A 27545-nucleotide genomic window follows, 5' to 3' on the forward strand; every position below is an offset into this window, starting at 1 on the left:
CTCATTACTCCCTGACATATTTTAAAATATTGACAGTTGGAACTAATTATTTGACTTGATTCTGTAAGGAGACCTGGAAAACATGCACTGTGTGGTCCTGAGGAACGAGTTTGAGATCCTTTGCATTAGACTATGCACCTCTGAACTGGTTCTTGTCAATTCCAAGTATGCATAAAAGTCCACCAATCCATTTGAGAACCATGACACTGTAGAAAGCCCCCTTCATTTAATACATTAATTTATTTTGATAATTGTCATTGTGTCATCACATATTCACATATGTGAATGTGCTATAGACACATTCAATGAACTATCATATATATTACAGTACGTTGATTTTTGGCATAATTACTTTCAACAAAAATGTATACAAATGCTGCACATATTTATTATTCCAGTACTTTCGAGGAAACTTTTCTTTCCAAGACCCCACCGGAGAAGACATCGTTTTCAATGAGAGAGGAGAAATGAGCACATTCTACTATATTCATAATTATGCCGTAATGGATATGAGATATCGGTTCAGGAAAGTTGGGATTTTTGATTCTACCTCTTCTAAAGGTGAAGTATTTGTGAGCCAAGTTCCCATATTCTGGAAGCATGGTCAGGTTAGTGTACCATTTGTGGCCCTCCATTACCAGTTACAGACTGTGCAATGTATTACAATTATGTGCTTTTTTAGTTAGGAATAGGTGAGAGGGATAAGGAGACAGTGGAATAAAATGTCAGTAAGGGACAAAGGAGGTTTTTCTGATTCACTCGCAAAGGCACAATCCCTCTCTAATGGACAAAACCATATGGACTGCAAGTGGGGCTGATGTAACATGCGCAGAGAGAGAAATTTGGGTGTTTTATTGTTTCTGTGCAGGGTAAATAATGGCTGCTTTATTTTTACACTGCAATATACATATCAGTTTGAAGTACAAACCCCACCCAAATCTAACTCTCTGCACATGTTACATCAGCCCCACCTGCAGTGCATATGGTTTTGTCCATTAGAGAGTGATTGTGCCTTTGCGAGTGAACCAGAATAACCCACAAAGATTGAACATGAAAAGAGAGGAAAATGGTTCAGGCAGCAGCATTGGCGATGGATTAATGAGGAGAGATGGACAATGGAAGTCTATAAAAGGAGAAGACTACAGAAATATACCATAGGTGACACATTTTGAGGGAGTAGATGAGAGTTTTACTTCCAAAGTAATGAAGGGACTGATGATGGAAACAGAGGTGGAAATGGCTGCATTGAAAGAAGTACTGAATATTGGGAGACAAAAAAGGTAGAGATAGAGCCAAGGTGATACTACACTTGATGAACAAAGTAGAGGTATTTGTTATCTTTAGGGAGGAAGAAGTTGGGAGAGGAAGAAAAATGATAGGTTACATTTTAGACAACCATTTGTTTAGGTTGACTAAACCTAACCATTTTATTTGTTGCCACAAGTTGACATCATAATCAACATTATCAATTATCATCATTTATTTAACAAATGACACAGATTTTGAAGAACTATACAGAACAAATCAGATATGACACACAGGTTAACATTAATTCAGTATAAATAGTGGATGGAGACATTAAATGATGCATAATCTTGGCCAATGTTATGGATTTACAGATGAAGCCGTTTGGAGGGCAGGCCGGTGGATGTAGCATCTCCTAAACTGTGACTTTTTCAATATGCAGTCAGCAAATGCAAGGATACTCGGTGCTACTCAACATTATTACCTTGAAATGTACATACATTATAGGATATATAGGAGAGGAGCCTAGATTGTACACCCTAACTGCAGATGGATCCGCTCTCTGTGTTGTCGCTAGTGTGCCAGCTGCTGGTATCTGGCAGTTGACGCGACAGAAGATCGTGGATGCTCGTGAGACCATAGACGGGAGTGGGGCGTTTGCCAGTATCCGGCGCATCCACACCAAACTCCGTGGCACGAGGCAGTGATTACCATGCCAGTAGAAACTCAGATGAGAGTGTCTCCATCTGTATATGTAAGGTGCTATTCTGCTGAGACATACATTGCCACACACAAAGAAAAAGAACGCATGTGCTCTATGCAAACATTACTAATTTGCATTGTAATTTTATGTATGCATCATAGCAAGGATAGGAGAGGACACATCTGTCCATGTCACACTTCATCCAATAGGTTTATAAAGATTTCACTGATGCCACAATAGCAATTTTGCGCCAAAAAGCCAATGTTTAACACTGCACATTCATCCCAATGGTAACTTCTCAGAGATACAGAGGAAATTTGGATATAAGGGGCTGTATTTAATGACAGGGAAATTTGGCGGCCGTGTGAGATGCCTGATGAGCTTGGAAGGTTTTTTTTAAAGGGGCAATCACTTACTTGTCCTGATTTTGCATTGTAAGTGATTGTTCCTTTAAAAAAACTTCCATGTTCAGCAAGGATCCTGCAACTTGGGCGGCATTACCTCTCGCCCCAGAAGAGTGATTTTTTGTGGACATTTTTGGGAGTCAACAGGGGGTGGCACAGGTATGTAATGGGCATGTCACTAAGAGCAGCTGTGTCTTAAGATGGAAAACCACTTACATCAGACCATGTATAGACAAAGAAACTGTGCCTACCATAGCGGTGGTGCATTTTGATGGTGCAACAAATGGTATAAATTTTATAAAACACATCAAGACAGTAAGACAGCGAGACACAAGATAAGACAAGACACAAGACAGTAAGTGGGCCTCAAAGATGGTAGATCTTCAGCCATGGAATTTGTGGTTGTGGCACATGTTTTAACCCCTTCACGACATTTGACGTATATATACGTCATGGTCGGGAAGTACTTCCCGACACATGACGTATATATACGTCATGACTTCTAACTGTCACTGCGTCTAGAGACGCAGTGACAGTTAGGTGATGTCTGCTGTCCCTGACAGCAGACATCCCCCCTCGCCGCCCAGGGGGGGTAGGGGTGTCCCCCCCGGTCGGCGATCGCTGTGATTGGCTGTTCAAATCTGAACAGCCATTCACAGCGTTTCCTGTGTTACCGGCGGCTAAGCCGCTCGGTAACACAGGGATCGGTGGTGATCGGTGCTGTCAAGTACAGCACCGATCACCTCCGATGTGCAGCCCCCCCTCCAACCCGCCGGGCACTCACCCGGCAGCAGCAGCAGCTCCCCCGGCTCCCCCGGAGCGTCTGAAGCGCACGCAGCGCTGACCTCCTCCCCCCTCCCAAAGCTGGTGGCAGCACCAGCACCCCTCCCACCCCCCGCCAGCCGCAGCGCCAGCCCCCCTCCCAAAGCTGGTGACTAAAATGGGGTCACTTGTGGGGGGGTTCCACTGTATTGGTGCTTCGGGGGTCTTGCTAATGCGACATAGCACCCACCATTCATTCCACCACCAAAAATCACTCCTTCCCTTCTGAGTCCTGCCATGCACCCAACTGGTATTTTTTGGTCACACGTGAGGCATTGCCGTACTCGGGAGAAATTGGGGCACAGATTTTGGGGTGCTTTGTCTCCTTCATTCCTTGTGAAAATAAAAATTTTTGAGCCAGAACTGCATTTTTCTGTAAAAAATTACATTTTTTTACACAAAAATGCAGATCTGGCTCAAAATTTTTCATTTTCACAAGGAAATACCAGTTGGGTGCATGGCAGGACTCAGAAGGGAAGGAGTGATTTTTGGATTTAGCAGCACAGATTCTGGTTGAATGACCCCCGAAACACCCATACAGTGGAACCCCCCCACAAGTGACCCCATTTTGCAAACTACACCCTTCAGGGAATTCATCAAGGGGTATAGTGTACATTTCAAACCCCCCGGGGTTTCACCAATTTTTATACAACTGAGCTGTGAAAATGAAAAATTATTTTTTTTTCATTTTCACTGCCCAGTTGTACCACAATTGGTGAAACCCCTGGGGGTTTGAAATGTACACTATACCCCTAGATGAATTCCCTGAAGGGTGTAGTTTGCAAAATGGGGTCACTTGTGGGGGGGTACCTAACTTTTAGCATCTTATGGTGCCTAGAAACCTACATTGTGCCTAAAAAATAATCTCATAAAAAGGAGGCTCCAAAATCAAGTAGGTGCTCCTTCTATTATGAAGCCTGTGGTTTGGTCACCGTGCACACTAGGGCCACATATAGGATATTTATGAAAACCAAAGAATTGGGGGAATCAATTTTTAGTCACATTTCTCTAGTAAAATCTACTGTGTTCCTTAGAAAAATGTATTAAAATTACAAATCTGCAAAAAAAAAATTTTTTTTAAATTTCACCTACACTTTGTTTTAATTCCTGTGAAACACCTAAAGGGTTAACAAACTTCCAAAATGCTGTTTTGAATACTGTGAGGGGTGCAGTTTTTGAAATGGCATCATTTATGGGGGTGTCTCACATACAAGTCCCTCAAAGTCACATCAGAACTGAACTGGTCCCTAAAAAAATCAGTGTTTGAAATTTTCTTGAAAATTTGAGAATTTGCTATTCATATTTTAAGCCTCCTAGTGTCCAAAAAAATGAAAATGAGGTTGAAATAATGATGGCAACATAAAGTAGACATATGGTCTATGTTAGTTATTCACTATTTTGAGTGGTAAGATTATTTGTCTCACAAGCAGAAAATTTAACATTTTGCAAATCGCAAAATTTTCCATTTTTTTACGACATTTTGGTATTTTTCACAAAAAAACACAGACTGTATCGACGAAAATTTACCACTAACTTGAAGTACAATGTGTCACGAGAAAACAATCTCAAAATCACTGGGATAAGTAAAAGCAAAAAAAAGTTATCCCCACTTAAGTGATACATGCCAGATTTGAAAAAAAGGGCTCTGTCATGAAGGCACAAACTGGCTCTGTCATGAAGGGGTTAAAGACTGGAAATTGAAAGTACCATTTAAAAAAGAAACAAACAAAAAAATTTAAAATAGCATCATATAACACAAAACTAATTTTGTCTTTATAATATTTAGTAAAACTCAACTGGCTGGAAAGGTTGGTACAGTAGACAATACAGTGGTGCTTCCTTCACAGTTTTCTATATTTCTTCTGACATTTTGTTCACAGTCCTAAAAAGTAGATAAAAAAGAGCCAAATCAAACAAATGAGACAAAAAATAAACTTTATATTTTTTTATTGAAGGGAAATTATCCATTATCACATAACTTTGAGTAGAAAAAAGTATAAGACCCTTTAGGCTTAGCAGATATTTTTAAAGGAGACATAAGAGTATTTTCAATCTATGGGATGACAATCAGGTGTTAATGGACAACCTTTCTTTTTAAAATTAACAAGTTCTGATGTTCACAGCACATGCTTTTGGAAATGTATCATGCAACCAGAGGAGATTTTTGAGGAACTAAGAAGAGTTGTTGATGCTTTTCAGGCTGTAAAAGGTTACAAAATGTTGTCTAAAGAGTTTGGACTGCACCAATCTACAGTCAGACAAATTGTGTACAAAAGGAGGAAATCCAAGGCCATTACTACTCTCACAAGGAGTAGTTGACCAACAAAGACCATGAGAAGAGCAAGGCATCTAATAGTTTACAAGGTCATAATGGAACCCAAGGTAACCTTTAAGCAACTGAAGGCCTTTCTCACATTACAAAAAAGTAATGTTCATGAGTCCACCATCAGGAGAACACTGAACAACAATGGTCTAAAAGGCAGAATTGCAAGGAAAAAGCTGCTGCTCTCCATAAGATATACAGTAATGCTGCCTATCTGCAGTTTTCTAAAGATCACCTGGACAAGCCAGAAAAAATTGTAACAATGTTTTGTAGACAGATGAGACCGAAATACAGCTTTTTAATTTATATGAGGTGTTATTTTTGGAAAAAGGAGAACACTGTGGCATCATTAAAACCTCTCACCATCTGTGAAAAACTGTAGTGGTGGTATAATGGTTTGGGCCTGTTTTGCTGTATCTCGCCTGGGACAATTTGCCATCATTGATGAGACAATAAATGCTGAATTTTACCAGAAGATTTTTAAGCAAAATGTCATGACATCTGTTCACCAGCTGCATCTTAAGAGAACGTTGGTCATGCAGCAAGAAAATGATCCAAAACACACAAGTCATTTAACAGGGGAATGGATAAAGGAAAATACATTTAAAGTTTTGGAATTGCAAAGTCAAAGTCCTGACCTTAAACCAGTTGAAATGTTGTGGAAGAGCCTGAAGAGTGGAGTTCATGGAGGGAAACCCACCAACATAACAGAGTTGTTTTGTACAGTAATGTGGTAACATTCCTCCAAACCGGGGGCTGGATGACTCTGACAGTTGGAAATCCACAATTTGTTTCTCCGACATCGAAATCCCGACTGCTAAATGCCCGACATTCGGGATCCTAAATGCCAGGGGCTATTTTCCCTTGTGGGGGTCCACAACCCACATAGAGGGAGAATAAAACAAAGGGGTACCGATGGGCTTGCCCCCTGTCAGACTACTGACAGTCGGGAATTTCAATGTCGGAAAATGGCTGTAAAATGTTTAAGACTAATTAACTATTACCAGATGTTTTGATGCCATTATTGCTGAAGAAATGGGTCATAGCAGATACTTAAAGCAAAGATTGACATTGTTTTGCCATTCACAGTTATGTGATATTGGATCATTGTCCTTCCAAAAATAAGGAAATCCTATTTCTATTGTCTCATTTGTTGGATTTGGTAATTGTTTAGAAGTTTTAGGCCAGATTTCTACAGAAATACTGAAAAGTCTGAAGGGAAACAGATTATTTAAAAGAACATTTGGTACTTGTGTATTATCAGGGCACCCATTGCGTAGTTTACATAGTGGTGAATTGAGAATACAAATACAGCACTATGCTGGCTACTTAAACTACGTAAGTGGCTCTGGAGCCCTAAAAATACACAATGCTTAATATCCGCACTAGCCACGTCTTACCCCCAGTATCCACATCAGCGTGGAGTTGTTTTTATAAAGTGTGGTGAACACGAAGCGTGGCGAGCGGACGTGGATACGTGTCCCCTTGCAGGGCTCTCTGCACTCACCACACTTCGGGCTCAGTGGCTTGCTGCGCTCACCACACTTTAAACAATCAACTCCACGTCAACGTGCATACTGGGGGTATGACATGTATAGTGGGGGTATGATGTGGAGAGTGGGGGTAAAATGGCTGGTCTATACTTACCCTCCTCCAGGCCCGCTGCCTCCGGGGAGTAACCATCGCTGCCGCCGGGAGTCATCGGGGATCACCGCCCAGAGGAGCGTAAGTATAAACCACACCACCCTGCTGTCTCCTGTATTATCACGGCGCCGGCTACGCTGATAACACACAAGTACTAGTGGGCAGTACGGATGGTGAAATGGTTAACATTACTGCCTCACAGCACTGAGGTCATGGGTTAGATTCCCACCATAGCTCTAACTGTGCGGAGTTTTTATATTCTCCCCATACTTGCGTGGGTTTCCTTCGGGTACTCTGGTTTCCTCCCACAATCCAAAAATATACTGGTAGGCTAATTGGCTCCCACAAAATTAGACTGTCTGTGTGCGTGTATATGTGTGGTAGGAAATAAAGATTGTAAGCTCCACTGTGGCAGGGACTAATGTGCAGGGACGTGCGGTGAGGTTTGTGGTTGGTGAGGCACTGGCTTGGTGGAGCCAGCGCCGACAGGCTCTATGGGGAGCGTTGGGACCAGGTTGCTCATGTGCTGACAGATAGGTGCGGTAGCTGCCCCCTGCATAAGCAGCAGTGACCAGAAAGAACAGCTCCTGCCTGTCAGCACTGAAAGAAGCAACCTGGACCCAGCGTTCGCCATTGCTGGCTCCACCAAGCCGCCATGGCAACTGCCTACATACATTTTTCAATAAAAAAAAATGCGGCCAAATGTAATAGCCTCTTAAGGGGCAGACTTGTTTGTGTATGTGTTGTGTATCTGTGTATTTGTGTAAAGTGACAGAGGTGTGTGCTGTTTCTGTGTGATTGTGTAAAATAAGTGTGATTTTAAATGAAGTATATTGGCCCAATACTGTTTAAAAGAACCTCTGAGGCTAGTACATTAGGCAAATATACTTCATTTAAAAACACTTATTTTACACAAACACACAGAAACAGTACACATCTCCACCTCTGTCACTTTACACAAACACACACCTCTGTCACTTTACACAAATACACAGATACACACCTCTGTCACAAACACAAGCACACACAAGTACTGTATGTCCCTTAACACCTGTGCCATAAAAAAAAAACACATTACCGTTGGTCCAGGCACTGCAGCCCAGACAGACCTCCAGCAGAGATCCAGAGCGTCTGGGGACAGGCACCCGGACACAAAACGAGAGCGCCGGCGGGAGCAGAGGCGGAACTTGTGAGTTGTGGGCCCAGGTGCACATATAAGCTCGGCCCCCCCCCCATACTTAAAATAGGAACAGTATGCCAAAAATTTAGAGCATAGCTTTGTGGGAAAGTGGCGTGGACACATAATAGTTTCAAAGTACTGTAGTGTCCGTTATTCACATAACACCACATAGTAGCGCCACTTGTACCCATTGCTCTAGGCAGAGCCCCTGATACCCCTTTCAGATCGCATTTTTCACCTGGATTATTGCCAGATCGAGTTGCGATTTGAAAGCGTGAATAGCCAGGTCGACCAACCCAGGTTATAAGAAGGGTTAAAGCAGGGTCACCCAGTGTATAATGAGCGACAGGGGTTTAGTGTGAAAGGGTAGGACCCAGGATCAAAATATAGGGTCCAATGGAGGATATCGATCTGAAAGAGCCCCTTAGACACACTGTGCCAGAATTACACACAACCTAATGCCAATTACATCTTGTCATACACTGCAGTACCCATTACACATTATGCCACATACTGTAGTGCCCATTACACATTATGCCGCACACCGTAATGCCCATTACATATTGTTGCACACCGTAATGCCCATTACCACACACTGTAGTGCTCATTACACAATGCTGCACACCGTAATGTCCATTACATATTACGACACATACCATAATGCCCATTACACATTATGCCACACACGTAATGTCCATTACATATTATGCCCCAGTAATGTTCCTTACACATAATTCACCCAGTCGTGCCCCTTAAAGAATGTCCACATTAGTGTCCCTTACTAAATTCCCATATTAGTGACATATAAATGGGGAGGAGAGAACTCACCGCCTATGAGGTGCGCGCTCAGCTCCTATGCTGCTGAGCAGCTCATACAATCGCCGGCAGACATTTGAAATATGGCGCAGGCTAGTGAACCAATTAGAGCTTGTAGTCCGGCAATCAATCACTAACTGTGGCTGCCGGTCCGTGAACTCTGATAGGCTGGTGGGCAGGTGCCATATTTCAAATGTTCTGTCAGTGCTGGTTTGAGCCCCTCAGCAGCCAAGGAGCTGAGCACACACCAGCCAGACTCATGGGCAGTGAGTGGCCATGCGCTGCTCCCCCCAGGACCCAGTATCTAGGCTGTCCATGTTTTACCACATGCACCCCATACTCCCAACATACCCTATCCCCCCTATCTCCTTCAAAAATCCCATATATTGTTATCCCCAACACATCCCACACTTCAGTTTCTGTTCCCCAACATACACCCCATAACCCACTATCCTGGCCACATACACTCTATTCCACCCAGTACATAATCCTACTCTCTACTCCCATTTCACACCCTACATTGACTGTTCCCACTTCCCAATGTACACATAATTCCAACACCCTCCCCCTCCCATTCCACATGACGCCCTTTTTTTTATTATACTGGTCCCCAATGCATTGGTAGTCAGTGGCCTCTGAGACTTACCAACACATGGGACTCTGGCGGGATGGAGTTAGTTGCAGTGTGGGTGGCTGGCTGGTCTCCGGCCGCTTCCTTCAACCTGCGCGCCAGCCACTCGGCGCACGCAGGCTGCACTATGACAGCTGAGGTCAGAACATAAGATAGCCATCACAGCCGCACTGATTGTAGTGCCGGCGGCTGTGACGGCTGGGAGAGCAATGCCGCGGATCGGATCCACAGCAGAGATCCGATCCGCAAACCTCCCCCAGGCGCACAATATTCATTCCACGCTCCCCCCCCTCCCACGGGGTTCGCAGTCCCCCACACCCGCGCCGGTCACTGACCTTTAAGTAAAAAAAAAAAAGAAAAAAAAAAAAAAAAAGGATGGAAACAGCGGCAGCGGTGCAGAGTAGCGGGCCCCATGAAACCGTCTGCACCGCCAGTAGTTCCGCCCCTGGGCGGGAGGCAGAATAGTGACACCGGAGAGGAGATGGGAGCGCAGCGTGCGCTGGTGTCCACATAGAAGTAGCTGGGAACCCGCCCCAGCTCCGCCCGCTCCCCCCGGCAATACAAGACACGCTCCCCCCGGCAATAAAAGTCCCGCTCCCCCCGGCAATTTGAGCCCCGCTCCCCCCAGCAATACAAGTCAGCCGGCCCCCGGCAGTACAAGTACAGTACAAGCCCCGCTCCCCCGGCAACATGAGTCCCCCCCCCACCACCACCACCGGCATTAAAGTCCCGCTCCCCCCAGCAATACAAGTCCCCGGCCCCCAGCAGTACAAGTCCCGCTCCCCCCGCAATACAAGTCCCCCCGGCAAAACACTTATAAAAATTGCACTGTGACTGCTATAAACGGCGGGCACCTCACCTTTAGCAGTGCCACGGTGACTGTCAGGGATGCGCTTTCTGCCTGTATGACAGCACGCCCCTGTCACTGAGACAGCACCACTGTGCCCAATCACTTCTGCCTCAGTGACAGGGGCGTGCTTTCATATAGGCAGAATGCACGTCCCTGTCACCAAGGCACTGCTATAGGTGCCGCCTATATGAGTTTTCTAAATGAGCGTTTACAGCCCCGGAGCTCAGCCCTGCCCACTGCCCGCCCCAGTGTCTGCTGGTTTAATATAGACAGCGGGAGGCATCGCTTATAATAATACAAAGCATATACTTATGACACATAATATGTGTCATAAGTATTTTCTTTGAATTGTATTATTATATTAATCATTAATGACAGGGGAGGCTCTGCCTCCCCTGCCTCCCCTGACTGCACGTCCCTGCTAATGTGAATGTTCAACTATACCCTGTAAAGCGCTGCAGAATCTGTGTGCGCTATATAAGAAACTGTGAATAAATAAATAAATAATGAATAAGTACCGAACATTTTGATATCTGTAGTAGTTCATCATGATTGATCAACATAGAAACATCTATATAATTAGTTGAAGAGTATGTGTGTGTGTGTGTGCGTGTCTGTTGCATTGCGGGCACACCGTGGCACTCAGAGACGCCAAATTCTGCAACAAGGTACCTCTGGACCTGGTGGTGTGCACCTTGAAGCCATTTTTGGGAAATTTCACTTAGAAATTTAAAAAAACACCAATGTTCAATTTGCCTTAATTGATGATCTGGGAAAAAGATCGATGATCTGGGAAACCGAAGACAAAGAACAACACCACACCTGATTTCTTTTCTGTCATTGAGTATAAATGCAAACACATTCTAACATTATGGGGGAAGCTTTCAGCAATTGGGAATTATTGGGGAAATACATAGACCACACATCACACACACACGTACACATTGTACACACATCACACACACACAGTACACCATAGACGCACACACAGCACACTACACATACATATATATGTAGCACACCTCACACACTTAGATACACACAACACACACATACATAACACACCACAAGCAGTTCAAGACACACCCATATACACTACAACACACCCAAAAACAGTACAACACACACAAACACACAGAACACACACACACACACATACACTTCTTTTACACCAAAAATCCCGGATCCGACATGCCTTTTGGAACATGGATCCAAGCCAGGTCGGACGGGATTTGCACCTTTTACACTGTGGTGGCTACCTGCAGTGTAGACGGAGGTGGCGCTTGAAGATGACATAATCTCCAAGCGCTGGGACCGGGATCTCTCCTGCCAAGACCGCATTCATCGTGCTGGGGGCAAGCCCAGGACCAAAGTAAGCTGCTGGGCTGCCCCCGTGCACCCCTCCAGCCCCTGTGTGTGAGGTGAATGGATGCCACACACAGACATCCATTCACCTCCTCCCTGACTCGGCTGCTGTCTGAAGAGTACAGCAGACATCAGCGGAGGCTTTGTGTGACCCCCATCCAACCTCCATACTGATGCTGCGGTCCGGAGGTTGGGCTTCCCCCATTGATGTAAACAGGAGCCGGGTCAGATGAACGAGACAGGTAGCAGGTGGGATGAATGCGACATACAGTATAGAGTGACATAGAGGTGCATGTCCCTGCATCACCCCACCATCTCTGTCCCTGCATCACCCCGCCATATCTGTCCCTGTGTCACCCCACTATCTCTGTCCCTGCATCACCCCGCCATCTCTGTCCCTGTATCACCCCACCATCTCTATTCCTGCATCACCCCACCATCTCTGTCCCTGTATCACCCCACTTTATCTGTCCCTGCATCACCCCACCATCTCTGTCCCTGCATCACCCTGCCATCTCTGTCCCTGTATCACCCCACCATCTTTGTCCCTGCATCACCCCACCATCTCTGTCCCTGCATCACCCCACCATCTCTGTCCCTGCATCACCCTACCATCTCTGTCCCTGTATCGGGATGCAGTTTAAATCCCGGCGGTCGGGATCCCGGCATTCAGAATCCCGACGCTGGAATCCCGACCGCCGAAATCCCAACACTTTCTCCCTCCGTGGGTGTCCACGACACCCCTGGAGGGAGAATAAATTAGCGTGCTGAGCGTAGTGAGGCACCGGGCCCGCTGCGTGGCGAGCGCAGCGAGCCCGCAAGGGTGGGCGATCCACGTCCCCCCCTTGTCAGGATTTCGACGGTCGGGATTCCGGCGTCGGGATTTTGAACGCCGGGATCCCAACCGTCGGGATTTCATACTGAATCCCCTGTATCACCCCAACGTCTCTGTTCATGCGTCACCCTGTCATGTGGCATAATGTGAATTTTGGCTCAATCCGGGTGGCATAATATGAATTTTTGCTCAATCCGTGTGGCATAAAGTGAATTTTGGCACTTTCTGTGTGGTATAATGTGAATTTTGGCTCAATCCGGGAGGCATGATGTGAATTTTGCCTCAATCCATGTTGCATAACATGAATTTTGGCTCAATTTAGGTAGCATGACAGGAATTTTGGCTCTTCCAGTTTGGCATAACATGAATTTTGGCTCAATCCGGGTGGTATAATGTGATTTTTTTTTGCTCATTTGTGTCGCATAAAGGGAATTTTGGCTCTTTCCACATCACATAATATTTAAGGGGCAAGTGTAAGGGGGTTTACTACTGTTTTGCATAATGTGTATAAGGGGCATACAGCATGGTACACTACACTCAAGGACATGCCCCCTTTACAGTGGTGGCACCCTCTTTTTCTGGAGTATGCACATAACTTCAGCCTTCAATTTCCCATACCCCCACTTAAAAAATTCCACTTCGACCATTGCACACACATATTTATACGTAACGCACCTCACACACTTACACATTGGATAGATACAATACAACACAATATACCACACACCCACTTACACTACAAACGGCACACAAACACACAAAAATAAATGCATCATAGTTGCTAAATCTCAGGAGTGGATGTGGAATTCATCAACGTACACAAGCTATGAAGTCAGGAGTGGTGCATTTCAAACAACAACACCCCTGATTTCATTGCTGGCATTCAATGCAAACACATTCTAACATGGTTTTAATACATTACAAGCTTGAGCCTTTAACGCAGCATAAGACAATATTTTACAGCAATTTTGGAAATTAAAAAAAAAACAAGGTTTTCCCGGGCAACGCCTGGCGGATCAGCTAGTTTCTAATATGTACAGGAATCTTCTGGTTTTATGAGATTTTTTTATGATTTTTGTATTCTAGATTCCTGTATCTATATGTTCTCAAGACTGTCCCTTGGGATTTAGGAGAGTTTCCAACAGAGGTTTCCACTGCTGCTTTGAATGTGTGCAATGCTTAGAGGGAGAAATATCCAATGACACAGGTGGGCATGTTTCCATGTTTCTTCAGTCACATTTAGAGATGTGTTGTTTGGTTCTCCAGAATTCTGAATTCACACACAATTTGTGGAGGTTCTGCTACAAGAATGTGTTCAATAAAAGAAAAATAAAGTTTTTCCAATCATTTTTCCAATCATTTAACACCAAAAGTAGATATTTGAGTAAAAAGGCCAAACAATTCTGAAATCATTATTTCAGATCCTGACCTTAGTGTTCTTAAATAACAGCGGCTTATACCAAGTTAAACCAGAAACTAGAACCTCAATGACTGTGGATCCGGCTTCTGAAACCTCAATGAATGAGGTTCTGGCATCAGGACAGATGTTACAGTGTTTGGAGAGGTATCACCAAATTAAAATTTTTTTACAAGTAAGTACGGATGTCCATTGGCTTGCCCTCCAAATGCAGGTCCCATTAGTGCCTCTTCTACATAAAAACTGTGTGAGAGCTGCTTAATCAAATTAGTAATGCTCCTCAGGTGTCTAAAGGGAGGGGATTAACCCCCAGCACACCAAAGGGCATTAGTAATAAGATTATAAGGTACTTATGTAGTATCTGGGCTGCAGATTTTTTGATTGTATGCCTTAAGTTAAGGCATACAATCAGATGCGATGCGATGCGATATCGCATCGCATCGCATCGCATCCGATATCGGATGCGATGACCCGATTTTTCCATAGGAATCAATGTTAAAATGATTCCTATGGAAAAATGGGTCCTTTTCATACCCCTACTATCCAAGTGGGCATGGAGTTGGATATAAACCTGTGGCGAGCGTAGCGAGCCACCGAGCCCGAAGCGTGGCGAGCGAAGCGAGCCCCGCGAGGGGACGGCATTCGTCCCCTCGCGGGGCTCGCTTCGCTCGCCACGCTTCGGGCTCGGTGGCTCGCTACGCTCGCCACAGGTTTATATCCAACTCCATGCCCACTTGGATAGTAGGGGTATGAAAAGGACCCATTTTTCCCATTGAATTCCATGTTAAAATGGACTCAGTCCATTTTAACATTGATTCCTATGGAAAAATCGGGTCATCGCATCGCATCGCATGGTCGCATGCGATGCGATGCGATCTCCCGATCCGACCCGATTTAGAAATCGGCAGCCCAGATACTACATAAGTACCGATTATAAAAACTAACACAATAAAAGGTAATTAACACTCCTTTCACATCGAACATCAAATTACGGGGTTAAAAATTTCAACCTGGTAATTTGCTGAATAACACAGGTATTTATTTGATGTTAAAGGGTCAAACTGGGTCTTAAATCCCAGGTCGCCGACCCTGCTCTTTATCAGGGTCGGCAAACCCGACATTTGCATCCCGGGTCGACCATTTCACACTAAAGAAATACCCAAGCTATTCAGCAAATTACCAGGTTGAAAAGTGTGAAAGAGGGTCACACTGCACCCGGCAAAAGGACGCATGTCTGAAAGGGTGCATATATTTAGCAAAAAATAAGACAATGAAATAAGTATTATGATGGCAGAAAACGGCAGGATCCTTATCTCTACAGTTTCTCCAGAGGTCACCTAGTGCCGCTGATACTGCAACTATACAGCATGTCCCTGAAGACTTTTCTGATGTCATTTCCAGCTCACTGCAGCTTTCCTCACCACTGCTTTTGTTGTAGGCCAAAGCCATGCTGCAAACAAACACACTTACCCTCCACAGACAAACACGGGTGCAGCTTTGATTCTGACCTCCCATTTTCTGCAGGAATGGCCCGTTTTATTGTGTTGTTGTTTTTTTGGGGGGTGGGGGGGAGTTGGGAGTCCCTTCAGCCTGTAGGGAATATATTTGTGTGCATGTGCACAGCATTTATTCAGCGATGCAGAGGGGCAAAACATGGGGGTGTTTCCATAGGCCATGCCCCCACTGCCTCACAAGTGTTAGCGAGAGACAGATGTTTGAAGGTATGATGTTTGCCAGTATCACATGGGCTTACCCAGCCAAATTTGCTGCAGCTTGCTACCTGCAGGTGTAAGAATGCTGGATACTCCTGCACTCTAGGGATGGCCATCAACGCATCTTCTATCGATGGTTCCCATCAATGGCAGTTTATGCAGGAACCATCGATGGCTATAAACCATTCTATCAGCAGCCATCGATGGTTCCCACCATCGTGTACTTGCGCATGCGCAGAGGAAGAACGGGGTGGCCGCAACCGCCGGGAGGTGCGCGCATGCATGATAGAACTATACAAGACGCGCTGGATAATGTGTCTTCTGTGCATGTGTGCGCTGCGCATGCGAGTGCCATGCATGCGTGTGCGGCATGCGCATGCACAGAAAAAATCATTATTATCCGCGTCAGGTTAGTTAGTTCTATCGTGCATGTGCGCACCTCTTGACGACGGCCACTGCCCGGCCTTCCGCTGTGCATGCGCAAGTAGTAGATGATGGGCACCATCAATGGGCACCATCAAGACCGGCCGGCTCGGCTGACTCCTCCTCCTGGCTCTGTGTCCTGCTCCGGAGTCCGTCCACTAGAGACAGTCCCGACTCCCAGACCAGTGCTGCTGCGGCTGCGCCGCATGATGACATAGTTCTAATTCAGAAAGTGAGTCACACTCCAGTCTAGGACTCGGAGTAGCCGGGCAGCTGGCCAGCAGGGTAAAAAAAATTATATATATATATATCGACATCGGATGCCATCCATTGATGGCATCAAACTATTCGACCCTTGCCTATTGATGCCCAAAACATCGAGCACTAGGTCCCGACCATCAATGTTTTGGGAACATCGATAGTTGATGACCATCCCTACTGCACTCTGTCAGTGCTTCAATGATCTTCACTACAGATGGATGTTTGCTGCTGTTCTCCAGGATTCTAGCTCTTGTGCTAAGCCACTCATCTTAAAGAGAACAGCATCTGTTATCTTCTAGCTGGCCAAAATCCAGGAAGCAAACTGCAGCAAATTTAATTTGGAAAGCCCATGTGATATGACAAACATGACTGCACCCAGGTTTGTCTGTGGAGCGAAAATGTGTTTATTTGGAGCATGACTGAGGCCCACAACAAAAGCAGTGGTGAGGAAAGTTGTAGTGAGCTAGGAATGGCATCAGACAAGATTGCAGGAATATAATGAATAGCTGCACCAGGTGAACTTTGGAGAAACTGTAGGGAAGATGTACTGTGGACTGTATGTAAACACCACTGATGATATCCAGACCTGGAGCACAGTCACTTAGAGGCACTTAGAGGTGAGAATAAGTATTTATTTACTAGGATTGTGACAGCAACCCCTCCTCTTTAGGAGTGGACCAAGGACACACCTTAAGCTTTCGAGGGAATTTAGCATGGAAGCTCTGGATCAAATTTTGAGCATGGACGTCTTCTGCACTGGTCCATAACCTTTCTTCGGGTCCATTCCCTTTCCATTCCACACGTACTGAAGATTTCCATAATAGAAGCGAGAATCAAGAATCTTGGCAACTTCATACTCTACACCTCTTTGAGTCTTGAGCTTTGGATACTTTAGAAGAGTCGCATGGAAGCGATTAAGGACTAATGGTCTCTTCAATGAAGATTTGTGCCAGCTTGGAAGCTGATGGAAGGGTTGTGAGAGGGAAAAAAAGAGAGCCATCTTGATAATCCGACCAAGATGGTCCAGATGGTAATGAACTTGTTTGGATCCAGGAACTCCTAGTTGGCCCTCTCCTTGGCTGGCTAGGAATTTGCATTTCCTTGCAGCATTGGAGGTACAGTAGGAGGTGGAGTAACCGCTTGAGGAACACAAGAAGTCCTGATTCCACTGAGGGTGGTCTGTATGATATCAAATCTGAAGGACAGATCCTGAATACAGCGAGTTATTTGCTCCTGTGCAGACTCTTTACTATCAGGACGGACAGCCAGATGCTGGACGATCTGAATCGCTTGGGTCTGTTCCTCTGCTGGAACCATTGTCTCAAATTTGCACATTTTCATTGAATGAAGCCCATGCAGAATATCTGGACTCAAATATTAGAAAAGAGGAATTACAGTATAGGTGGTACTCCGCTCCCTAAAAGCCAGAAAAGTCTCCGGTCCAGATGGACTACCGGCAGAGTATTATAAAATCCTGCAGAATGAAATAATTGGCCCTGTAACCAGTTTGCTCCAGCACCTACAAAATAATACTCCCCGATGTACCCAATTTAATGCAGCTCTCTCCACCCTGATCCTCAAAGCTAATTTAGATGCACAGAACAAGTCTTCCTACCATCCTATTACACTTCTAAATACTGATTGTAAAATAATGGCAAAAATAACTGCGAACAGGATCCAGTGTATAGCGGGGGATATTCTTACAGAGCATCAGCTGGGCTTTGTGATTGGGCACCATTCAGTAATAGGGGTCAGGATGGTGGTAGCTGCAATTAACATACTCCAGAGAAATAGGGATAACCCAGGCAGTCTTTTAAGCCTGGATGCCAATAAGGCGTTTGATTCAATATTGTGGGGGTATATTTATGAAAGGGTTTGGAGTCAAGACAATTTGGGGAGAAATTTATACATTTCTTATATCAGGACCCATGTACAGTGCTCCTAATTAATGGAGATAGAAGCAAGCAAATCGTGATGAAGAGTGCACCAGACAGGGGTGCTCTCTATCATCTTAAGGTGCCCATTCACGTTACAATTATTGTATCCAATATTGGATACAATATCGCATCTCATCGCATCTCGGTTTTGTGATAAGATAAGATGAGATCTAGTACAAAAAGTATGTGCAGCACCACTTCTAGCAGAATTGGAAGACCTTGAAAGGTGTTGAAAAGTGCGAGCACAAATTTAAAATCTGTTCTTTCATGGATGATTTAATGCTATACGTGGCAAACCCCAAATCCTCGATCAAAGACCTTTTTAAAAAACTGGAAGAATTTTGTAGGGCTTCAGGGTTTACCATAAATTTAGATAAGTCAGTAGCACTTTATTTAAAAATAGGAGTTAAAAAAATCCACTGTGGGCCAATGAGGTTTCATTGAAATGTGCAGAAAGTCATATCACTTATTTAGGGGTGAATTTTCCGAAGGATCTTTGCCTGTTGTATGATTTGAACGTAGGCTCTGTCATTACAAAATGTCCAAAAAATCTGGAATGATGGGCAAAATTACCAGTATCTTCGATGGGGAGAATAAATTTAATTAAAATGATAACATTCCCTAGACTTCTGTATCCTCTTCAGATGTTACCTGTCCTCCTCTCCCCTAAAGACATCCATGAGATTGATAAAACATTTAGAAAGTTTATATGGTAGGGAAAAAAAGCTAGAATTAGGGGGAAATTTACCAATATGAAAAACCTAGTTTTTCGTATTGGTATTTTCCCTACGACTGCATACGACTGTTTAAGTCGTATGCAAAGTCGTGTTTCGGAGGATCAGTTACAAAGCAGTCAGATACGACTGCTTTGTAACCCTCCGATGGTGTAATGATTCGTATTAGCGGCCGTATATACGGCCGCTAATACGAATTATTTCTAGCAGTCTGCACGGATCAGTCAGATCCGTGCAGGCTGCAAGGTGTAAAAAAAATAGAAAAAATAAATAAATAAATAAAAAAACGGCGTGGGGTCCCCCCCACAGCCGAAACCAGCACCAGGCTGAAGGAGCCGGGGCCGGTAATTAAAAATCAGGGAACCCGACAAATAGGGGTTCCCCGATTTTTAACAACCAGCCCCAGGCTCCAGGTCCGGGGCTGGTTCCCAAAATACGGGGGACAAAATGAGTAGGGGTCCCCCGTATTTTAAGAACCAGCCCCAGGCACAACCAGCCAGCAGGGTAATGTCACAGCCGGGGGACACTTATAACATAAGGTCCCGCGGCCAAAACATTCTCCCTACCGACCAGTCAGCCTGGCCAGGGGCCCTGGGGGAGTGGGGACCCCCCCAATAAAGGGGTCCCCCCCTCCAGGACTTACCTGACCAGGCTGAAGCCTGGTGCTGTCCTCGATGCCCCTGGGCGGTGGGCATCGAGCTGATAAATGGTGTAAAAAAAAGATGAACCTATTGTTTTTTACTGTGGCACTACAAGTGCCAGCAAGCCTCCCCAGCAAGCTGGGACTTGGAGAACCACAAGTCCCAGCCTGCTGGGCATTAAAGGGCCCGCTGGCACTTGTAGTTCTACAGTTAAAAAAATAGTGCACAAAACACACTGATACACTTTTAAAATAAAACTTTATTACACACAAAGCCCAAACATACTAATACTTACCTATCTTCTCTCCGTAGGTAGCCCTGATGTCCTGTGTCGGCGTCTTCTGGTCCTGTGTCGTCTTCTTCCTCCATGTCGACCGTCGCTGTCGCCGTCCGGATCCGACGAAATCCATTTGGGAAGCTGTGGAAGGAAACCATACTCACCTGTCCCAGCGCGACGTAGTCCAGGTAAGGGTCTTTGCAAAAAAAAAAAACCGACACCCCGAAACCAGACCGGACTGACGGAGACGCACGGTGTTTGTTTACATCGTGCGGCTCCGCCTCCCGAATGCCGCTATTGGCCGCCTTGCGGCCTAGCGGCCAATCAGGAGCCACTAGGCCGCAAGGCGGCCAATAGCGGCATTCGGGAGGCGGAGCCGCACGATGTAAACAAACACACGTGCGTCTCCGTCAGTCCGGTCTGGTTTCGGGGTATCGGTTTGTTTTTTTGCAAAGACCCTTACCTGGACTATGTCGCGCTGGGACAGGTGAGTATGGTTTCCTTCCACAGCTTCCCAAATGGATTTCGTCGGATCCGGACGGCGACAGCGACGGTCGACATGGAGGAAGAAGACGACACAGGACCAGAAGACGCCGACACAGGACATCAGGGCTACCTACGGAGAGAAGATAGGTAAGTATTAGTATGTGTGGGCTTTGTGTGTAATAAAGTTTTATTTTAAAAGTGTATCAGTGTGTTTTGTGCACTATTTTTTTAACTGTAGAACTACAAGTGCCAGCGGGCCCTTTAATGCCCAGCAGGCTGGGACTTGTGGTTCTCCAAGTCCCAGCTTGCTGGGGAGGCTTGCTGGCACTTGTAGTGCCACAGTAAAAAACAATAGGTTCATCTTTTTTTTACACCATTTATCAGCTCGATGCCCACCGCCCAGGGGCATCGAGGACAGCACCAGGCTTCAGCCTGGTCAGGTAAGTCCTGGAGGGGGGGGACCCCTTTATTGGGGGGGTCCCCACTCCCCCAGGGCCCCTGGCCAGGCTGACTGGTCGGTAGGGTTAATGCTTTGGCCGGGGGGACTTGCATAAAAAGTCTCCCCCCGGCTGTGGCATTAGCCTGCCGGCTGGTTGTGCCTGGGGCTGGTTCTTGAAATACGGGGGACCCCTAGTCATTTTGTCCCCCATATTTTGGGAACCAGCCCCGGACCTGGAGCCTGGGGCTGGTTGTTAAAAATCGGGGAGCCCCTATTTGTCGGGCTCCCTGATTTTTAATTACCGGCCCCGGCTCCTTCAGCCTGGTGCTGGTTATGGCTGTGGGGGGGACCCCACGCCGTTTTTTTTTTTATTTATTTATTTTTCTATTTTTTTACACTGTAGCCTGCACGGATCTGACTGATCCGTGCAGGCTAAAACGCAAATAGAACAGGAAAATGGTGTTCTATTTTCCTGTCGTATTTGCGTGGGTGTTTCACACCACTAAGCAGCCGTATTGTCAGTACGGCTGCTTAGTAAATCAGAAACCACCATTCTTTTGAATGGTGATTTCTGTCGTATCCTATCGATGGTGTAGGGCATTTGTATTTGTAACTACAAATACGAATGTTCCATCTTTAGGACTACGAATTGTTGTATTTTTGGGATTGTAAATCCCGAAAATACAAATTCGTAAAAAAAAGGTGTATTTCTCCCTACGAATACACCTTTTTTCTACGAATCCATTTTGGTAAATTTCCCCCTAAGTCTCCAAAAAGTACAACCTAAAGTAAAGGGATTAATTAATTTCCGCTATATAAAGGATTGGATTTTGGAGCGAGGAGATAATACCAACATTCAGTTGGAGCAAGCGACTCTTATGAAGGGGGGACTGGTGACATTTCTCCACTCTTCAGATTTGGATGTGGAATTGGGGGCTACATTGAACCCCCCATTAACATCCACTAGAAGAGCATGGTTAGTTGTCTGCCATAGATTGGGTATTAACTCTAAAGTCTCCTAAATTTCAAACTTCTTGGATAATTCTGGCTTCCAGAAAGGGAAAGCTGAGTATCCATCGATGGAAAGAGATGGGGGTATAAAGAGTTGGTCAATGAATTGATGTTGTGAAGAGAAAGCCCATGACTTATAGGCAGGTAGCGGAGAAGTATGCAGCAAGTATACCATAGATCTTGCATTTTTTCAAGCCCAACATTATGAAAGAAATTACCCAAATCCTTAATGAAAAGGACTGGGATAAAGATCTAGATAAGCTCCTGCTACACCCACACTTTGGGCAAAAAAGGCTTTTTCCTTCAATTACAATTTTTTTTTAGAACTATATCTGATGAAAAAGTGGTGAAAACGGGCTTTGGTACGTGGTCGGAGATATTCCCGGACGTTACAGAGAATGATCTACTGTATATATCCATTTGGATTCTATCTGCAAGACACTACCTATGCCAACGTATAAAGAGTTGTTCTTAGAAATGTATTACAGAGCATATTTATCTCCAAATAGGAGGAATAAGATTGGATTAGCCATATACATCAACTGCCTGAAGTGTGGATTAAGTGGAGCAAATCTAGTCCATTGCCTTTGGAGTTGCCCAGAGGTTTTTAGCTTCTGCAAGAATGTAGAAAGGTTTATTAATACCTATATACAGAGCGACATCCAAATAACAGCACAATGGGCCATTCTCAGTATAAAACATCTGGAAAGGGTAAGTAGGAATAGAAGGGCTAATGAGAAAGTTATATTGGCTATATCCGCTGCCGCAAAGTAAATGATTCTGCAGATGAGGATTCAGCCACAGCCCCATTTTCTACAAACTCTCTCCCCCCAAGTCCAAGAGAAAATTAAGATCTGTCGTTCCCTTGTTGAATAGAAGAGTAGAGGGGATTAGGGGATACAGGCCTACATAATATAAAATAGTATGTGCACTATTATATTTTACCTCGCCATGTCCTGTTTTTATGAAGATCAATGGGTGAAGTTCCCAATATGTATTTTATATTTCTTGTACGTTTTAGGGCCCGCTATAGAATATTGCTAGAGGACAGACTGATGTTCGACTAGTATGTCTTGACAATATTTGTCTTTTCTTGCTAAATTCAAATGTCTTTCCTTTTTAAATGTATTGTTTTTTTATAACGTGTTTATGCATAATAAAAATATAAAAAGAAGAGGGAGAACTAAAGGATGACTTCAAGATAGCACACTTGGGGTTTAGGGGAGAAAGTAGTGCAATAACTAGATAATGAGATAATTGAAAGGGAAATTGTGTTGGAGGGTGGGAAGATGAACAGCTCAGTCTTATACATTTTAAGTTTAAGTAAGCACTGGGACCTCCAAGAGGAGATAGCAGAGAGACAGTTAGAGAAATGAGTGAGGAGAGTGGGGAAGAAGTCATGTGAGGAAAGGTACATTTGAGAATCATCAACCAAGACATGATATTGGAAGTCAAAAGCACTAAAAAGTTCATCTAAACTGGATGTATAAATAGAGAAAATGAAAGCACCAAGAACAGAACTTGAAGGGTCATAATAGGAGACAAGGATGGAATGTATACAGCGGTAGCCAGAAGAGTGCAGTATCAATCAGACAAAAGGTGTGAAGGATTTTCAGAAATAGAACATGGTCCAAAGTGTTAAAAGTGGAGGTCAAGAAGAATAACAATAAAGTAGTGGCCATCATATTTGACAGCATGGATGTCATTGCAAACGTTTGTAATGGCAGTTTCAGTGGAGTGTAGAGGATGGAAGACAGACTGGAATGGGTCAAGCACAGAGTAGGAGGAAGGAAATACGGTGTTGTAGAAAAAAAGCTCAAGAAGTTTGGAGACAAAGGCAATTGACAATGATGTCCTTAAGGTACCTGTATTAAATAGTTTTTAAAATGTTCTCTACATTTTTTCTAGACAATACATCGTGCCAGAAGTGCCCAGAGGACCAGTGGCCAAATGAGAAGTACCATTGTGTGCTTAAACCAATTGAATTTCTCTCCTACATTGATGACCCCATAGCTCTAGCTGTCTGCATTATTTCTATTTTATTTATTATTAAAACTTCTATTATCCTGTTTATCTTCATTGTATTCCGGGACACTCCAATCATCAGAGCTAATAATCAGCACCTGAGTTTCCTTCTTCTGGTCTCCATCATGCTAAGCTTCCTGAGTGTCCTGCTGTTTCCGGGACATCCCATACAGATAACATGCATGCTCCGGCAGATCTCGTTTGGGATCATCTTCTCAGTAGCCATCTCTTGCATCCTGGCCAAGACTATGATGGTCTACTTGGCTTTCACAGCCACCAAACCTGGAAGCTCCTGGAGAAAACTTGTTGGAGTCAAGATTACCAACTGTGTGGTCCTCATTTGTTCTTGTATCCAAGTAGTAATTAGTATCATTTGGCTATGTATAGCACCTCCATTTCCAGAAAGTAACAGTTACACATATCTTGATAAGATTATTATACAGTGTAATGAAGGCTCAATATTGGCATTTTCCATGATGCTGGGTTACATGGGGCTCCTCGCAGCTGTGAGTTTCATTGCAGCTTTCCTGGCCAGGAACTTGCCAGATAGTTTTAATGAGGCCAAATACATCACTTTCAGCATGCTGGTGTTCTGCAGTGTCTGGGTGGCTTTTATCCCGGCGTATATGAGTGTCACTGGGAAAGGCACAGTGCTGGTAGAGATATTTGCTATAATGTCTTCCAGTATTGGAATATTGGGCTGTATATTTTATCCCAAATGTTACATCATACTTATGAGGCCAGACTTAAACACGAAGAGTAATTTACTAGGATAGAAATCATTGCAGACATTCAGTTAAGTCCAATACTAATTATATAAGTGCAAAAGTAATTGGATATATAATCATCGTTCATATGTTGTTAGTTCTGCTTCTTCTGGATTTGGATGGGAACTAGGAAGTTCAACTACTAAGCCCATTGCCCAAGTGCATAGTGGATTGAAGTCAGGGCATGCCAAATCGAAGCAAAGTACTGCTTTGTTGGGAAAGGAACCTAAGTTTCTTTGGTGCCCTTTCAGTTATTTAAACCTCACCAGACACGGGAAACATCATGCTTCTGATTAAGGACCCAAAGGTCCGAAATGCATTAAGCAGGTGTTCCCGTGGCAGGTAGAATCACCCGACTTTGAGCCGGAGGAATTTGCTGTATGTATGACCCATCTACTTTAACGACCAAGAAAGGTTCTGGAGCCTTGAGGATCGCTGAAGTGCCTTGGGTGTAACCTCCCACAACTTTGTTACCGGCTGTTGACTATGGCCCTTATTCTGGTTGGTGCGGTAATATCCGTGTGCGGTCGTGCCGCCGATGTTTTGTATCTGCGCATGTGCAGAGGCGTCTCTGCGCATGTGCGAGCGGGGCGTACGGCCAAATCCCGCATGAAATGTGAACACTCCGACCAGGGGGTGGAGAGGGGCGTGAAGGGCTATTTGGGCTCATTACCATATGCATACGCCCCGCGTTTCATGGGCGTTCCCATGCAAACGCTGGGCGTACGTATGGTAATGCGGCCGTGATGCTCGTGTAGGGGGCGGACATATGACATCGCCGGATGTCAGCTGCCCGCCCAGATCCCTGCTTTTGCACGGAAAAATGTCCGTGTGGTCTGAGGTTGCGGGAGCTGGTGGACCACTCGGTCCTGCATTCGATGGTCTGCGACCATCGAATGATGGGGGAGGTTCCCTGAGATGGAGGAGGCGTATTCCATGAAAAATACACGTGCGGTCCGTTCGGCCAGCTTGTTACTGCGTACGGACGGAGTTGGCGAACCGTATGGAAGGCGGGGTTTCGCACGCACGGTCCTGGCCGCATATTCGGATCCGGCCGCACCGATCAGAATAAGGGCCTATATGCTTTTAAATGTTTTGAAAATTGTGAGTGCAATAATAAATTGTTATCCCTTTAACAAAAAGGTGTTGCACTATCCCTTTTTTCTTCCATAGAAAACTCAGCAAGGGAAAAGGTTATCCTATACATTGAATACCGGAGGATCCGGACCTATGCACATATCTGTGTTCCATTGAAAAACAGTTTCATAAGGACTTATTTCCCTCAAAAATTACTGAGGACATTTATCCCATATCTGTGTCATTACGTTGTAAGTTATATATGATCTGAAAGTGATAGGGGTATTTGATATATTTCTTTTGTCGTGCTATATTGTTAGAAGGTTGGTGAACTTTCTTTTTATCATATACAGTACTGGCAGCTTTCATGGGATTAGCGGAAAACAAAACATCATCTTGTTTTTTTGTTGGGAAAGGTAAAATAATCTAAAGTACATCTAGAAACAGAGGGGCAGATGTATTAAACCTTGACAAGAGATAAATGCAAGGGTGATAAAGAGAAATAAACGTCCAGCCAATCACATCCTAACTGCCATGTTACAGGCTGTGTTTGAAAAAAGTCAGTAAGGAGCTGATTGGCTGGACGTTTATCTCTCTTTATCACCCTTGCATTTATCTCTTGTAAAGGCTTAATACATCTGCCCCAGAGAAACAAAATTGTCAATATGCCATTCACCACTGAAAGTGGCAAAGACAGATTATGCCTTGGACAATATTTATAACTAATGGTTACCTCTCTAGTCAACCCTCCCTGTAGAAGTTTTTTTTAAAAATGAAACGTATGAAGACACAGGAACCAAATATGTGCTCAGAAACATCACAGATCGCTGAGGAGAGTCCAAGTGTGTCTTAGGTGCCATGTCTGAGCCTGATATTCCCAATACTGTATTGCTCTTTATATAATTTGTGTGCATTCTGAATATGTGGGGATGAGCAGCACAAGTCATCATGCATCATGCATCATCTTCCGAGATCTCGGCCGTCCAGAAGCACGTCATCGCTGACCATGTGTGCTCAACGAATCTCAACCTTGAGAAAGGTCGAAAGGTTGAAATCTGTTGGGGACAGACGACCAATACTTCAGCACCTTATCTCCACACTTATCTAAGAGGAAGGCACAGTCTCCTCCCACACAGGAGTTGAGCACACATTGTCTCCAGACGGCCAAGATCTTGTGAGACCGGCTTCCCAGAAATCGCATTCCGAGCTGCACCTGTGGAGTAAGGCTGGGTGCGTGCAGCTGCGCAGACTACACCGCAGCTCAACATCAAGCGAACTGTGTGGTCCTCATTTGTTCTTGTATCCAAGTAGTCATTAGTATCATTTGGCTATGTATAGCACCTCCATTTCCAGAAAGTAACAGTTACACGTATCTTGATAAGATTATTATACAGTGTAATGAAGGCTCAATATTGGCATTTTCCATGATGCTGGGTTACATGGGGCTTCTCGCGGCTGTGAGTTTCATTGCAGCTTTCCTGGCCAGGAACTTGCCAGATAGTTTTAATGAGGCCAAATAT

General features: G+C 44.6%; 1 protein-coding gene across 1 annotated transcript; it reads left to right on the plus strand.

Moving 5' to 3' along the window:
- Nucleotides 1–503: 503 nt before the first annotated feature.
- LOC146069955 (vomeronasal type-2 receptor 26-like) lies at nt 504–24957 on the plus strand. Its single transcript, XM_083179343.1, has 3 exons — nt 504–608; nt 13905–14025; nt 24065–24957. Exons 1-3 carry the CDS (start codon nt 504–506, stop codon nt 24955–24957), a joined length of 1119 nt encoding a protein of 372 aa, XP_083035469.1.
- The last annotated feature ends 2588 nt before the right edge of the window (nt 24958–27545 follow it).

This window comes from Crinia signifera, chromosome 1, assembly GCF_055691185.1.
Source record: "Crinia signifera chromosome 1, ASM5569118v1, whole genome shotgun sequence".
Classification (NCBI taxonomy): domain Eukaryota; kingdom Metazoa; phylum Chordata; class Amphibia; order Anura; family Myobatrachidae; genus Crinia; species Crinia signifera.